We start from the raw sequence: 14,570 nt of genomic DNA, 5'->3' as shown, positions 1-14,570 counted from the left end.
CCTGTAATTTAATACAGTGCTGTCAAGCACATTGTAGTTCATTTTCCACTAACAACCCAGTTTCAACTTGAGTGGGTCGGACTGGTGAAACAGTGCTATAATAACCTTTAAATTTAAACTTCAAGGGTTTTTGTCTAAATTCCACAAACCAAATCAGTTACAACAGAAAATCACTACATTCTCAGCATAAAGCCAATATTATTATTATTATTGTTATTTTTTTCAATTTTTTACCAGTGGTTTGGCGGGCCATAGGAGGCTCTTGCAGGATGGTTTTTGACTTATATTTGAGCCCTTATGGTTTATTAGGTTATATTTACATTCTGTATGTCCTATTAATCTAATTTATTTGACCACCTTTGAGTGACTGGAAGCCAACCTGCTGGTTTCTGGTGTGGTGGTTTGCTGTGTTGAAACATCCCTGATTAGTGTCTTTCTCATGGCACTGTCTGCACTCTGAGTACCCTGACCTCCTCTCATAAACTAAAAATCTTAGTTTGTGGCTGTGCATTGCCGTGATGTTTGATGGTCCCTATTTATATGTAGATGTATGGATGGTGCTAAAGGAAACGTCTCATCTGCATGCCTGAATACTACAGATATTGTTTGTCTGCATGCATATTACATGAGAAGAGCATTAAAACCATTTCAGCTTAGATTTCATCACAATCTATCACCTGCTTTATTATCTTTAAAGCTCTCCATTTCTCAAACGAAACATATTGAGGGCACAAGAGATGTTAATACCACTTTTCAATAAGCCTCCAACATTTCTTTTGAAAATCAACATCATAATCAACCCTCTTATATATTAGTCAAAGAGGATTTAGCAGTTCCTACTTGAAATGTGCTGCATATTGCACATACTTGCACAGCATGGTCATTTGTGCAGTACTGTTAATGTTTTCCTTTTTGTCTCTTGTAATTCAGTTGATTCACACTGTACTTCTGTAAATACTATGTTATTCTAAAGTTTGATTTAATGATGATTGGAATCTTTTCTGGAAAGCCACCCCTCCCTCCTGGGCTACTTTGTCTTTTAAACCTGCCATGCTCCAAACATACATCATCTTCAGGTCTTGCCGAAAGACGGATCTATTCTCCAAGCAGTCTGCAGGACGTTTATCAGGAGGGGTAAATTTATCAAATGAAACCATAATGAGTTGTGGAGAGAAAAATATTGACTCTGCAGCTTGTACCATCCGATGCTTTAATTTCCCTGGAGAAGCACGTGGTCTTCGTGGAAAGATGGACACTATTGAGCCTGTAGTTACCTGCTATCATCTTCACCTTTTCATCCTATTCTAACCACCGGCGCTGCTCATTCTAAAAAGCATTTGACTAAACTGGAGGTTATTAAAGCATCAATCATAGGTAGGAGGAGAAAAGTTTGCACGTCGCTTCTCTCCTGATCTATAATAGCTCTCATAAGTTTGTGCACAAAATGATTGACAGCACAGAGAGAGTCGGGCCGGGGGGTTCAGTTTGATTGGAAAATTAAGCACCAGATGGAAAAACTGCTGTGAAAAACAAAACAAAAAAAAAAAACTGGAGGCAACTCACATCTCCAACACTATGAAACCAACATCCATAAATCTTTTGCACCACTTTATCCAATTTAAGTTTGTGAGTGTTGGAGCCGATTTCAGCTGATTACGGGGAAGCAGAGTCGACTGCGGACCGATAAACGGTTCATCACACGACAAACGCAGAGAAACAGACTCTCACATTCACGTGATCATTTGGAATGTGTCATTCATTCACCTTAAAAACATGTTTTTGGACTGTTGGAGGAGACAGGAGTGCCTTAAAACATTCATTCACATGCAAACTTCCTGCTGGGACTCAAACGTGGGACCTTCCGAAGTGCCAATCGAGAGACTACAGTACTTTGCAGCCCCTGAAACTAACGTTACAAACATTTCTTATCTGATTATTATGTTCGGACAACATGCGCTTGTTTGTTTCTCAACAATAATGATATATACAATGTAATAAAATCAAGTATTTTTTTATTGCATTCCAATAAGCCCAGAAAGAAAATGTCAGCATTGATTTCATCACGGTTGTTAATGTGCGTTCACATTGCAGCTCCAGGCAGATTTCCACTGTACATCTCTGCCTCTGCTTTACATTATCAGTGACGTAGTTTCATTCCAATATCACACAGAAACAAACAGAAAAAAAAAAAAAAAAAATTGAGTTACAGCAGAAGTGAGGTTGAAAATAATGAGTCGGTGCACCGGATGAAGCAAACTGAAAAAAGAGTGAAAGGGACATCTAGACCACAGAAATGTAAAAAGCAGAAAAAGCCAGGTTGAAGTCAGGAGACAAGTGATGGAGAGCCGAGCTGTTCACTTCATTTCATCCACGGAGATGCTGCCTCTCCTCTTCAAGACGGTCTTTGTGGAGGTTTCTCTATTTCGGCCGCTGGCTCGGAGCACTCTGTGCATCGTCGGCTGTCCTTTAACCCCGTCGTCTCACAGCCGCAGCATACATCTCACCACCAGCTCTCGCATCGTGGCTCCTTAATCCGAGTCCGCAGTGGCACACGGCAGCCCCTGCAGCCATCCAACTTTCCTGGCTGACTACTTGGCTTCAGAAGCCCCCTCCATATCTATAAGCCCGCCGCGGCTGAGCACATCCGAGAGCAGGCAGGCTATATGTGTTTGTGTCTCCGCTCTGTTTCTCTGACTCATTTGTCTCAGTTTTTCTTCTCCATTTTATCTCTTTCTCTGCCTGATATGAGTCGAAGCAGCAGCCTTTCTGCTCCTGCATCGGGTACCGAAATAATCTTTTCCTCCGTCAGACTCTGTCTGCTGTGCTTAGTTAGCGTGACAGCTGGTTTCAACCCAATTAGAGTGCACTGATGGTAGCTGAAAGGAGACTCTCCGTGTGGTTGTTATATAACACTTCACCTCAGAGACAATGTCAGTTAATGTGTCTTTCTGGCTTTCAGCTGGTGTGTGTGTGTGTTGTGTGTGATATATTTCAGTGCAGTATTGCGACGCAGCTGCTATCTAATGCACCATGTACCCGGGGATTCCCTCAGCGTTGCGTTATTGCGTCTGCTGCTTACTTGATATTCGTTATACCATTATTGCACATATTTGTTGAATTTGTTTCTCAGCAGAACACAGCAGGGCAGTGCAGGTCATAGCTGGTTATTTTTTGGAGGTCACAGAGGGGTTTTTTGGTCTCAATATAGTAAGAGCTGAGTCAGGCACAAATAAGGATTTTATTGACTGAAAACTTGCACGATCAGTGTCCCTCTCTGAATTTATGTAAACACGTTTCGCTGTGTCACACAAGGACTACGAGCTGTTTAAAACGTGAGTCGGACGTTGATTCAGTGCTTTGTGAGGCTGTTTGTGGCGGAGTCAGGCCACACTGACACATTGTTGCAGGAAGAAGAGCATCAGTGCTTTTGAACATGGTAATGTCTCCACACAGGCTTCAGTTCACTTGCTACCTGTCATCTGACATTACATGCCATTTTGAAGAGCCTGCAGGTGTGCAGTGAACTCAACTGCACTATATTGTGCCACAGGCAGGGGGCGCTGCATGCCAGTGCTGCTGCTGCTGCTGCTGCTGCTGGTGATGATGATGATGATGATGATGCAGTGGGCACAGCTCAGACCTCCTCAGCTCTGCCTCGCTGTGCTCAAGGACGTTTGGAGACAGCGGCTCGGAGACGGTGCGCGGCGCCGCCGTGCAGGGCAGCAAACTACCCGCCGCTTGTCAGATCGGGAACCTCACATCTGAAAAGAGCAGGCAGCAATTATCAGAGCGCTGTTTCTACATTATCTTAATAATCACAGAACACAACACAATGACCCAGCAGGCAAACCACCAGGTACGCCGCGGTGCACAGAGAATCCAGCAGTAAAGCTGAATCCAACTCTAAATGAGGATGCATGACACATCCTTAATGTGCAGTTTCTGCCAAAAATAGATGATGAAAACAAAAGAACTCCAATCAAATCAGGATGTGCAGTTGCATCACTGACTAACTCACACACAAAGTTAAAGCTGCAAGGAGATTCCCTGAAACAAAAAACCTTAAAACCTTCAGAACATCTGATACTCTGATCTGTTATTAATCAGTCAACAATACATCAGTCAAGTTTAAACAGTAACTCAGGAATTATTGACAAGGCAGACAGTGTGATTGCATATTTTATTTAGGAAAATTCAGTTCTCCAGCAACAAAACCATAGCAGAATAACATTTACAGCATAACTCAGTCTTATTATCTCTGTTGAATATGTACAATGTAGCTGTAGCACAGAGAAAATATGAAATAATACACATTAGAATAAGAATAAGAATAAGAATAAGAATAAGAATAAGAATAGCATACTAGTTTGTATTTTCTGTTTTTGGTTAAATAACTATCAATCCTTTTGATCTTTTTTGATTATTGTCTATTTTCTGTCACAGTTGCAACTCTGGGATTTTCCCATTGTGGGATAAATAAATTCTATTCTATTCTAATTCTTCTATCTTATCTTATCTTATCTTATCTTATCTTATCTTATCTTATCTTATCTTATCTTATCTTATTGTCTGCAAGGAAAAAAAGTCTGGTTCATTTCTGAGTTTAAAACATGTTGACCCCCGGCATAATACCTGCTTAGAACACTTTAAACAACACGTTGGTAGTGCTTCATTGACTTTATGTTAGTTGGAGTCTTTGCATTCGAGCGACAGTGGATTCCTGTGTTGTTGTGTGTTTTTTTTTTTTTTTTGAAGCTTGTCAGATGATAAACACCATGTAGTGCAGCGGTCAGACGGTGTCAGCAGCTGGCTTCGGAGTTCCACATATTAACATGGACCCCATACGGTGCCCAAGTTCACCAAGTCCCCTGAAGTGTGTCTTCTTACACTTTAGGTAAAAAAATAAATAAATAAAAAAATGTTAATTATTGCAACACCCCCCTCCCTCCCCCACCAAAAAGCGGAAAAAAGTGTACTTTCTCTTTGAGTGTTTGATCAGATGTTGCTCATTACTCACTGTCAAGTCGAGGGAAGCAGGCCAGCAATTATGCAGATGAACTGGCACATGAGCAGGGAGATAGACGGGAGAATGGCACAAAGGAGGAGCAGATAGACGAGTAAGCAAGAGGACAACAAACAGATTGATTGGACGGCATGTAGGCAAGGACAGAGAAATGATTGGCAGTGAAATTGATTTAAACATTGGTGGTAAATCAATAAAGACTAACATCTTTAGCATTTAAGACGGGGTTAGGCAATTCATTTTCCAGAGACGCCACATGAGAAACTGGGACAGCTTAGCAGGACAAATGACTTCAGTTTTGCTCAATGTGAATATTTATCTCTATTGAAAATGATTTTTCTTATTGTTACTGGTATCCATTCTTGAACACACATGTTCATTAAATAAACAATTAAAAAGTAAAGACTATATTCCACAATAATCTTGCCCACTATTTTGCTGAGAAGCAATTGTTTACTCCCTTACATAAAGTAACAAAATAAAGTGCACACTTTCAAAATAAAGATCTGATCCTGCGTCCATCTTTCATCCCCATAGGTCTGATTTAAAACGTTTAAAAAGAGTCCGCACTGACCTGTGAGGGAGACCCGTCGGCGTTTTATCTGTGAATGTTTATGGAAAGCAACCATCAGCTTCACACACAGCTGTCCTCCTTTTCTAAAGAGTGGAGGAATCAATTGCGTGCACATATATGCATGGTGGCGTAATTGTCCGTATGTTTACACTCCATGAAAGTAGAGCATGGTTGGCTTTGAAGTCACTCAGGCATTTGCATCAGAATCACCTCTGTCTCACCTCCTGCCCGGCTCCGGCGCCGCTCTGCTCTCTGCATCACGTGATTCTGTGTCCCCCCCTTTTTTCATGCTTTTCCTTTTATATTTGTTTTTCTCCACGTCTCAGCGTTGGTTGCACCGAGCTGTACCTTTTTCCTCGTCTTATTGCCCTCCCTCTCACATCCCTGCTGTTTCCACTGTCGCACATGTTGCTGTAATTTAAAGACGGGCAGCTTGGAGCCAAGCATGCAGCGCCACCATCGCTCACTGGCGTGAAGCCTGGAGTATACGCACTGTCATGGGACAAATTAGCCATCGAGTTCTGCATTAAGAATTATACTTCCACACAAAAGAAAATCTTTCTTTTGTAAAGTGTCCCTGAAAAGAAATACGAAGGTTGCATCTTTAATCCTGTGTGAGCACTTAATGAAATACGAGGGGATTGAAGGTTTCAAGTGCTTAATACGTAAAGTCACTCATATTTACAATTTATACCTTAAAAATATGCTCATGGCATACATTTATCTAATAGAAGGCTATACAGTGCTTTCACTACATTTATTCACTGCCGAGAAATGATTTCACATGATCTCATGACGTATTTGCAGAGAATTTATTCTTCTTATCGATGTTTTTGGTGTCTGTTTGAAAGTTGTCATCTGGTCTTTTGCACCATCTTTATTGTTCACATTGTTTAAAAGTATCTACGGTGTCCTGTTTTCTTTTTTTTATTTTCCAATCGAGTGCACTCACTGTGCATGCTTCAGTATTAATCCAGCCATTTAGTCATATCTTTCTTTGTCTGTCTTCAGCTTGTTTTGTAAGGTGTAAGGAACAGAAAAACAAATTAATATTTACTTGATTAAAGCTATAATTTCCTCACAAAATGTATTTTATTCAACAGTAGACAGATTTATTATGTAGCTTTCCAACATCTAATGGTGTCTTCTTTGTTTTGCTGTTGAATCAATCGAATTTACTGAAGGGACCAAGTCTTTTATTAAGGTCCCAGCCAAAACACTCCATCTTCTGATATTTATAACATGGTTTTAAAAGGTAATGTCTTCGCTCTGTGTTTGTGGTATTCATGTATTTCTCTGCTTGCTTTGTCTGCTAATGACAAATTTAATTGAAATCTTTGAACACAGCAGTCTGTTCTCCACTAAAAGGTACATGACTTTGTCTTTGCCAAATAAATACTAACATCCACATTCAGGAAACAAACATTATTTGTGGCTTAATATCTTACGAACCGTCATTTTCATGGATAAGGGTGAATTTCTCTGCTGGCCAACATGAGAAAGTCTTGTTTTTAGTCAAAATGTCTCATCCCACTTGATTTAAGACAAATTTAACAAAGGGAGACTCATTTTTAGATTGAAAAATCTGATTTCAAGAATAATCAAGTGAAATTTATCTGCTGCAGGGACGGATAATATCACTAGTTTTAAATGTAGTTTTCTTAAATTTTGTGTTGATATGTTATATCTGGGCTTCTTGCTTGCTTTTTGCAATGAGGGTACAAACTGCGAACTTTGAATTAAATAAATAAAGTTGACAGAAGGGCCCTGGGAGCAGCCAGTGCCCAGGTTCTGACATGAATCCAAAGTCCTCAAGAAGCTCCTGCATTCCAGGGTTTGACAGTGAAAGTGGGGAAGGTCGCTGTGTCCTTCTCGCTTGCTGGTGGTCCATCTGGTGCAAAAGACAGAGTTACCTGTGTGATGAGTTTCCCTCAGCTGCCAGAGTGAAAATCCACACACGCACACACACACACACATGGCAGAGGATGAGCGGGGGTCAGAGAGGTTGAAGGAAGAATGCCGACTTCATGCAGCAGCTTTATCAACACCCTGAGAGGGGCATCCAGCACAAATACAGAAATGAAAAAGCAGCAGTTTAAAATTGCCGGAGTGTTTCTATCCACACGCCGCTGCCAGTGCTGTCTAACTCAGTCTCCTCAGACAGCGCTGGTGCTCATTAACAGAAAAGACTGGATCCTGTGGAGTTACACGCTGTCTGCAGCCTACAGTTGTGTATTCACATGTTGGCAGGCGCTCTCGCCATCCCGCTGCGACAAGGTCGTCGCCCTGCTCTCCGGCACACAGTTGTGTCTGGTACTAGTCCCATCTGTATCGCCACACTTGATATTTGAGAGAGTGCACGGAGTGTGAGTGTGCACACAACCCCAGAGTCTGCTGATGAGTAAACGCTCTGTTAATTCACATTAACACGTTCACATTAAAAGCTATGAAGACAAACTTTACGTCTGTGTTTAATAGCTTTGCATCTATGGCATATCTTGTTATGCATATTTACAGTATAGTTTACTTTAGTTACAATATATTTTGCATAAATTCTGCCTGTCGGTCTGTAATAATGTTTATTTTTTGCTTTAGCTTTTCAGAAGGGGGTAATTTAACTGGCTGTTCATGTATGAGGTCAGTAGTGTTAAACTGTACTACCTTATAATAAGAGGAGTTTCTAATATTCTGCAGATGCAGTCCAAACTAAAACGGAAAAACACACCCATACATTTTGAATTAGAAGCTCTCTAATGATGTTAAGCAAAATTTAACAGGATTACCTGCTTGTGGAAGCAGAATCTAGTCTGTTATGTGGAATCACCACATATGGTTCGACTGTACCTAATGAATCGGCCAGTGAAGGCAGACGTTCTGCCTCGGTTTGTACATGAAGCATGGGGTTGTGTGATGATCTGACTATTCAGTGATTCGCTCCGCAATCAGCGTTTCAGCTTTGGCTGACTTTGCTCTTTAGTTTGAGTTTATTATCTAAATATGCCAAGTGTCTGCAGGTGCTGCTGCATCATGGCTTCTTGAAGGTCTCATAGAGGAATTAACCGCCGTGTTAATATCGTGCGGTCCGGATGATGGAGAGGCAGTAAAGTCACTGCAGCGTTCAGCTGAATACAAAACCACGGCGCTTTGATTCCAGGTCTCCCCCTGAGCGCGTGGGCGGTGATAAAGGGCAGCTGTGAAGCAAAGGTTTGCTTTGGATAATAGCGTCAGTGATGAACCTTATTTAGATTCATCCAGTGGTGAGGTGATCAATGTGCGACACGCCGGGTCGCTGATGTCCCTGATTAAAACTGAGGGCACGCATGTGTAAATCACCGGGCACAGATCAATAGTGGTTTGTTCACTTTGTTATGATACCACACACTTGTGGAGAAGTGGGTGGATTGTGAGAAAACAGAGACTTAAAGAATAATGCTGGCAGTGTTTCTTCTGCTGCTCACAAATCCCATGCTGAAAGGATTTGGTTGGCAGATATTTCTGTTGTTGCTCATCTTACCTGTGTCATAATCACAAACTAAATGCAGCACAATCACGATGGTTTTCTGAACATTCATTCATTCATTCATTTTCAGAACCACTTATCCTGTCAGGGTCACAGGGTGCTGGAGCCAATCCCAGATACTTATGGGTTTTCTGAACAGTGATTGTATATATTTTTTCGGTCCTCATTACTCCGAAGAGTGCCGATTGTGTGTTAAAGTGCAGGGGTGTCAAATATAAGGCCTGTGGGCCAAAACCAGCCTGCAAAAGGCTCCAGTCCAGTCCAGATATTTAAAAACAGTCTCTTTAAGAGTAGCGGACACAACACTGAGACCTTGAGATCATTGTGAGGAAACTAGCATTCGCCTCAAAGCCCAGCTGTCAGGATGAGTTAGTTAAAACATGCATGGAACAGTTTCTTGGGCTTTTTACAAGCGAATGCATCATTAAAACTGGCTTCATGTTGAGAATGTTGTTGTTTCTGTAGTAATTGTTTGCCTTTGTCAAAATACAGACACTTTCATTATGTGTACTCTGCCCCACAACAGCAACAAAAAAAAAAAAACAGTATGTATGTTATCATATCTTTTTTTGCCAGTCTACTTACATGAATAACATTTTAATCTTGAGTGTTCATATTAAATGTGGCCCAAGTGGTAAATATTGAGGTCAACTGTTTTAATCACAGTATTTATCCTAAAGCTCGTGATCTGCACACTGTTGTAGTGGATGGCATTCCTGGCGTTCCCTGGTTTGAGTCCATGTTGGGTTTGAGGAGTTTTTATGTTGAGTTAGTCTCCCTGTGCATGTATGGGCTTTTTTTCTACAGTCCAAAAACATGCAAATCCGCTTGACTGCTGACTAAATTATCCAGTGTGACTGTTCTCCCCCGGGTCTCTTTGATGGACTGTTGATCTGTTGAGGATGGAACCTGCATTCACCCATAGTCTGCTCCATCAGACCCACATGTCCCAAAACGGACTAGCTTAGTATAGAACGGGGATGGATGGATTGTTGTGATTGCTCAATTTGCATGAGATGAGACCATCCACACACAACAGGGTGAAGCTGATGTGAAATTACTCATTTCTATTAAACAAGAGGTTCCTTAAACTGAAGAATATATAAAGCTTAAGTGTTTGAAGGTGATAGATAGATAGATTTTATGTTGTAGTTTGTTCTGGCTTTTAGCCTTAATACTGAGGTTTTCTGTCCAACTATCAACATGCGTGAGCTGCTAACTGCTGTCAAACATCATATGACCTTGATTCAGCAAATGGCAGTCTCTCTCCGTAGCCAGCGCTGCAGCCAAGCGTACCTGTGAAAGCTGAGATGACGGGAATTCGTTTCAAAGCAAAGCTTTTCAGGACAACAGGCGTGGCGGAACGCAAAAGTGAGACGGAGAGATTGCATAGGAGATGTCACTTACTGTAGGACGGGAAGGAAGGAGTGGTGAGAGAGCGGCGGCGGCTCCGCAGCTCGGCCCATCCTCCCCGTGACAGCGCAGCGTTACGTTCTGCCTCTCCGCTCTGTCGTCAGAGCAGCCCCAGCCTCCCACCCGCACACACCTCCTCTCCGCTCTGCACCAGAAAGGACCGCTTTCTGCTCTGTCTCTTTCCTATCTCTCTCTCTCTCTCTCTCTCTCTCTCTTTCTGTCAGTCTGGGTGTCCTCAGAATGAGGTTAGCAGCAGCAGTAGAAGATAGAGACAGCAGAGGCAGAGTTACTGCAGCAGCCCGGAGAGGCTGTCCTTCAGCCGTGCACCGTCTGCAGCTGCATTCAGCCCTGTCCTGAGGAGGCATCGCTCATCCCTGTGCTCTCCTTCTGTGTCTCTCCCTGCTCCTCCCTCACCTTCTGTCCTCTCTGAATTCATCTCTTGAATTCGCCTTGCTCTCTCTCTCTCTCTCTCTCTCTCTCTCTCTCTCTCTCTCTCTCTCCTCCTCTCTCTCTCTCTCTCTGTAGCAGTGATGGGGAAGACCACCATGTAGAGACAGAGAGGCAGCGGAGGCAACAGCAGACTAGCAGCAATGGGAAGCCACACATGGAGCGGGTCTGGACTGCAGCCGTGGTGAGCCTGAGACCGACAGGACTTGCAACCACCGTCATTGCCCTCCTCAGGAGCTGACCACCGGGGCTGTCCAACGCTTACCTGGATGCTCCCCACTTGTGTTCTGTCATCCCCTCCTCTCCTCCTTCTCTGCTGCTCTCTATGCTCTTCTTCTGTTTCTCCTCTTTGATGGTTTTCGGTCGGCTGAAGTCTGTCTCTCCTGAAGCAGAGAAGCAGCTCATCAGTTTGTCTCCTTGGATTTTTTCTCCTTCTTGATCTGTCTACTCACCTGCAAGAGGTTTTCTTTTTTTCCCCCTCCTCTCTTTTTGGTCGCCGTTGCCTGCTCGATACCTATTTTGGATTTTTTTTTCTTTTCCTTTTTGGATGAGACTGAGCTCTGTTTTGCAAGCTTTTTTGTTCGATCTATAAGCAATAAGAAACACTAATCTAACTGACTTGAGAAGCTGACATCATGGGGGACATGACGAACAGCGATTTTTATGCCAAGAACCAAAGAAACGAGGGCAACCATGCGGCGGGCTTTGGCTGCTCGCTCATGGAGCTGCGCTCGCTCATGGAGCTGCGCGGCTCGGAGGCGGTGGTCAAGCTCCAGGAGGACTACGGGGGAGTGGAGGGACTGTGCAAACGACTGAAAACCTCACCCACAGAAGGTAAGCCCCCGTGCTCGTCTATGCATGCATGCGTGTGTGGGTGTGTGAGTGAAGATCTGTGTCCTGCTGTGCGCTGTATGAAAGATCCTCTCTTCAGGAATGCATCTTTTTTTTCCCCCCGTTTTTTTTATGTATATACCGGTTCTTTGACTGTAAAACGAGTGAGAGCGGTGCAGACGTGCGGGAAGCCTGTAAAGCACCTGGAGAAATGCGTAAGCACAGCATCAGAACCGCACGCAGGGGAGGGAGTCCCGTTTGAGGGGCACTAATGAAAATTCTCCTCAGCCAGCTAGTGCTAGACCTGTTTAGTATGAGCAGCAATCTCTCTGGACAGTTTAGCCCGCCTCTCTCTCGCTCTCCTTCCACACCCTCCCCCGCAGAAGCATCCCACCCTGCCCTGTCATCCTTCACTTCAGCCAATCAGCTGGAGCCTTGTTAAGGAGCAGGTCGCAGCACAGGTTTTGGGCCACGTGGGAAGAGCGCTGGCATCTGCAGATGTGGACAGGATCAAAACACACATCCACACTGTTTTCATTGGAATTATTCTTAATTCGATAATTTGGATAAATATATTTGCTTTATTCATAAGAATTCTGATTATCTGCTTATCTTTTCAACCACAGTAGGCATAGCATTGCATGGTATTTTACAATATTCTTCCTTCAATTCCTACTTAGAATTCCTTTCGTGTACATATTAAATGCATACCTTCATTAGCTTCGCCGTGGTATTCCCTTAAGGCCATTCAAAGAACTACACATGCACCTATTACTCAAACGCATGATGTATTTCCTGTCTGTGCATTGCATTAGGGAACGATTTCTGCAGCTACATCCCCAACAAGCAAATTGGATCTCCCTTCTAGCTACTACACCTGTGTATTGAATATTTATCACAGCGCTGAAATCTTCTTCCTCGGCTGACGCCGGGACCGTTGGTTCATGCAGCGCGACCTCCGTGACATCAGAGGAACCCAGTAACCTTATAGGCTGATCGTCAGAGGAGATACTGTTTCCAGGTCAGGTTATGGCGATGCCACTGGCAAAACAAGTACACTGTACCCTCAACACAGTTCCTGAGCAAAAATGATTGGAGAAAAAAAGAATAGAATGGAAAAAGCGTGCAATTGTGGACGCTGACCCAGGAATGGCTTCTCCCGCCGTGCATACGCACCACGGATGTAGTTACCCGTGTGTTGCCTTGTAGGTGAGTGTGGGGTGAAGAGCTAGCGTTTCCCTGAGGCAGCCAGCAGGTGAACGCCGTGAGTCATCCGGGGGCCAGATGGGTTCTCAGCCGACAACTTCATTTCCAAGAAGGACCAGCAGTAAGCGGCTTGGCGTCTGACCCGCTCTTCTGGCGATGGGAGACGAGACCGTTGTTGGATGCTGACAGTACAGCTCTTTACTGAAGAGACGGTGGAGAGCTGCAGCACATCAGAGAGTCCTCCTGCGCAGGGAGCAAGGAATTGTAAAACAGCGCTCAGAGCGGAGCCGTTCCTGGAGGGTCCAGAGGTTGGAGAGGTGCTCGGGGCTTTGCTCGTCTTTGATGCTATGAGAACGAGAGACTGGGATGACGGTCAGACCCTGCTCAAGGAAATAGACAGCAGAAACACAATTATGTTTTCCCAAAATGCTTTTGAGTTGCTCAGTAAAAAACTTTCATCCTTCTGCCTGTGCAAACACTCATCCAACCAACCTCGGATTGTGAGACACCTAAAGAAACCCAACTGGCGTCCAGGGAGAGCAAACAGATTCCCATCCTCCAACTTTAAAGCAGAGCCTTTCTTTCTGTGGCCTAACAGGACTAACCACTCCCCCACTGTGTCACCTCTGCATCAGAAAAACACCAAACACGGGAATGAAGCAGAACTCAAAGTAGAAGTAAAATGATTATAACAGACATAATATTATAATTTAATTTTCCTGTCTCATGCATTTCCTGATTAGAAACATTGGATTTTAGCAGCGGACTAATCACAAACCCACAATCACAGCCTACAGACGTACCATAAAACTACTGTTTCAGTAATCACACTTGTAAATTATGAAGAAAAAAACCCTCCACAAATCGTGTAATCAAAATCATGTTTTCTGATGCAGGAAATCCAATTTTACTGAACATTTTACTCATATTATTTGCATAGCATCTCTTAAGTATCCCTGATTATCTAAAACATTTGCAGAATAAAAACATTTCATCATTATCGAATATGTATCAACCCTCAACATGCATATATTCTCGGGCAGAGGTGTTAAAAATGAGGCTCATGGGCCAAAACTGGCCCACCAATGGCTGCGATCCGACCCGCCAAACCACAGCAAAGAAAAATTTTAAAGTTTAAATTTAAAAGTTAATAGATACTGGTCCGTCCCAGTCAAGATGAAACTGGGCTGCATGAGGCTGGATGTGTTACACACTCCTGTTCTAATTTAAAAAAAAAAAGGTGTAAATAAATGAAAAGAACATTTGTATTTTATTCCTCCGTTCTTGGCTCTTCAGACTGATATTATATGGGATCATTGAGTAAAATTATAGTTCTGCTGCATAATGTAACAATAAGAAAAAGAGTTAAAGAAATGAAAAAAGCTTCTCTGAGGAGCAGTAAAGAATATATATTAAATTTAAATTAAATGTTCTGACTGCAATATCCAAAGTACTGCAAACTGAAATGTGAATTATTTTTCCATTTAAGTACCATTTATTAAATTTTGCCTCTTTTTTTGTGCAGTGTTTTGTTGATCTTTCAGTGTTTTCGTATC

General features: G+C 42.9%; 1 protein-coding gene across 9 annotated transcripts in view; it reads left to right on the top strand.

Moving 5' to 3' along the window:
• Positions 1-14,570, top strand: part of atp2b2 (ATPase plasma membrane Ca2+ transporting 2) — a 100,448-nt gene that overhangs the window by 7,007 nt on the left and 78,871 nt on the right. For 6 of the 9 annotated variants that reach the window (XM_030092181.1, XM_030092180.1, XM_030092178.1 and 3 more), the window contains exon 2: positions 11,056-11,811. In XM_030092181.1, the coding sequence (XP_029948041.1) occupies positions 11,613-11,811 (199 nt within the window). In that variant the 5' untranslated portion in view covers positions 11,056-11,612. Of the gene's footprint in view, positions 1-10,632; positions 11,812-14,570 lie in introns of those variants that run through there. The other 3 variants (XM_030092177.1, XM_030092183.1, XM_030092175.1) reach the window with 3 other exon arrangements.

This window comes from Salarias fasciatus, chromosome 5, assembly GCF_902148845.1.
Source record: "Salarias fasciatus chromosome 5, fSalaFa1.1, whole genome shotgun sequence".
In the NCBI taxonomy this organism is placed as follows: domain Eukaryota; kingdom Metazoa; phylum Chordata; class Actinopteri; order Blenniiformes; family Blenniidae; genus Salarias; species Salarias fasciatus.
This window is presented reverse-complemented; position numbering and strand designations above follow the sequence as displayed.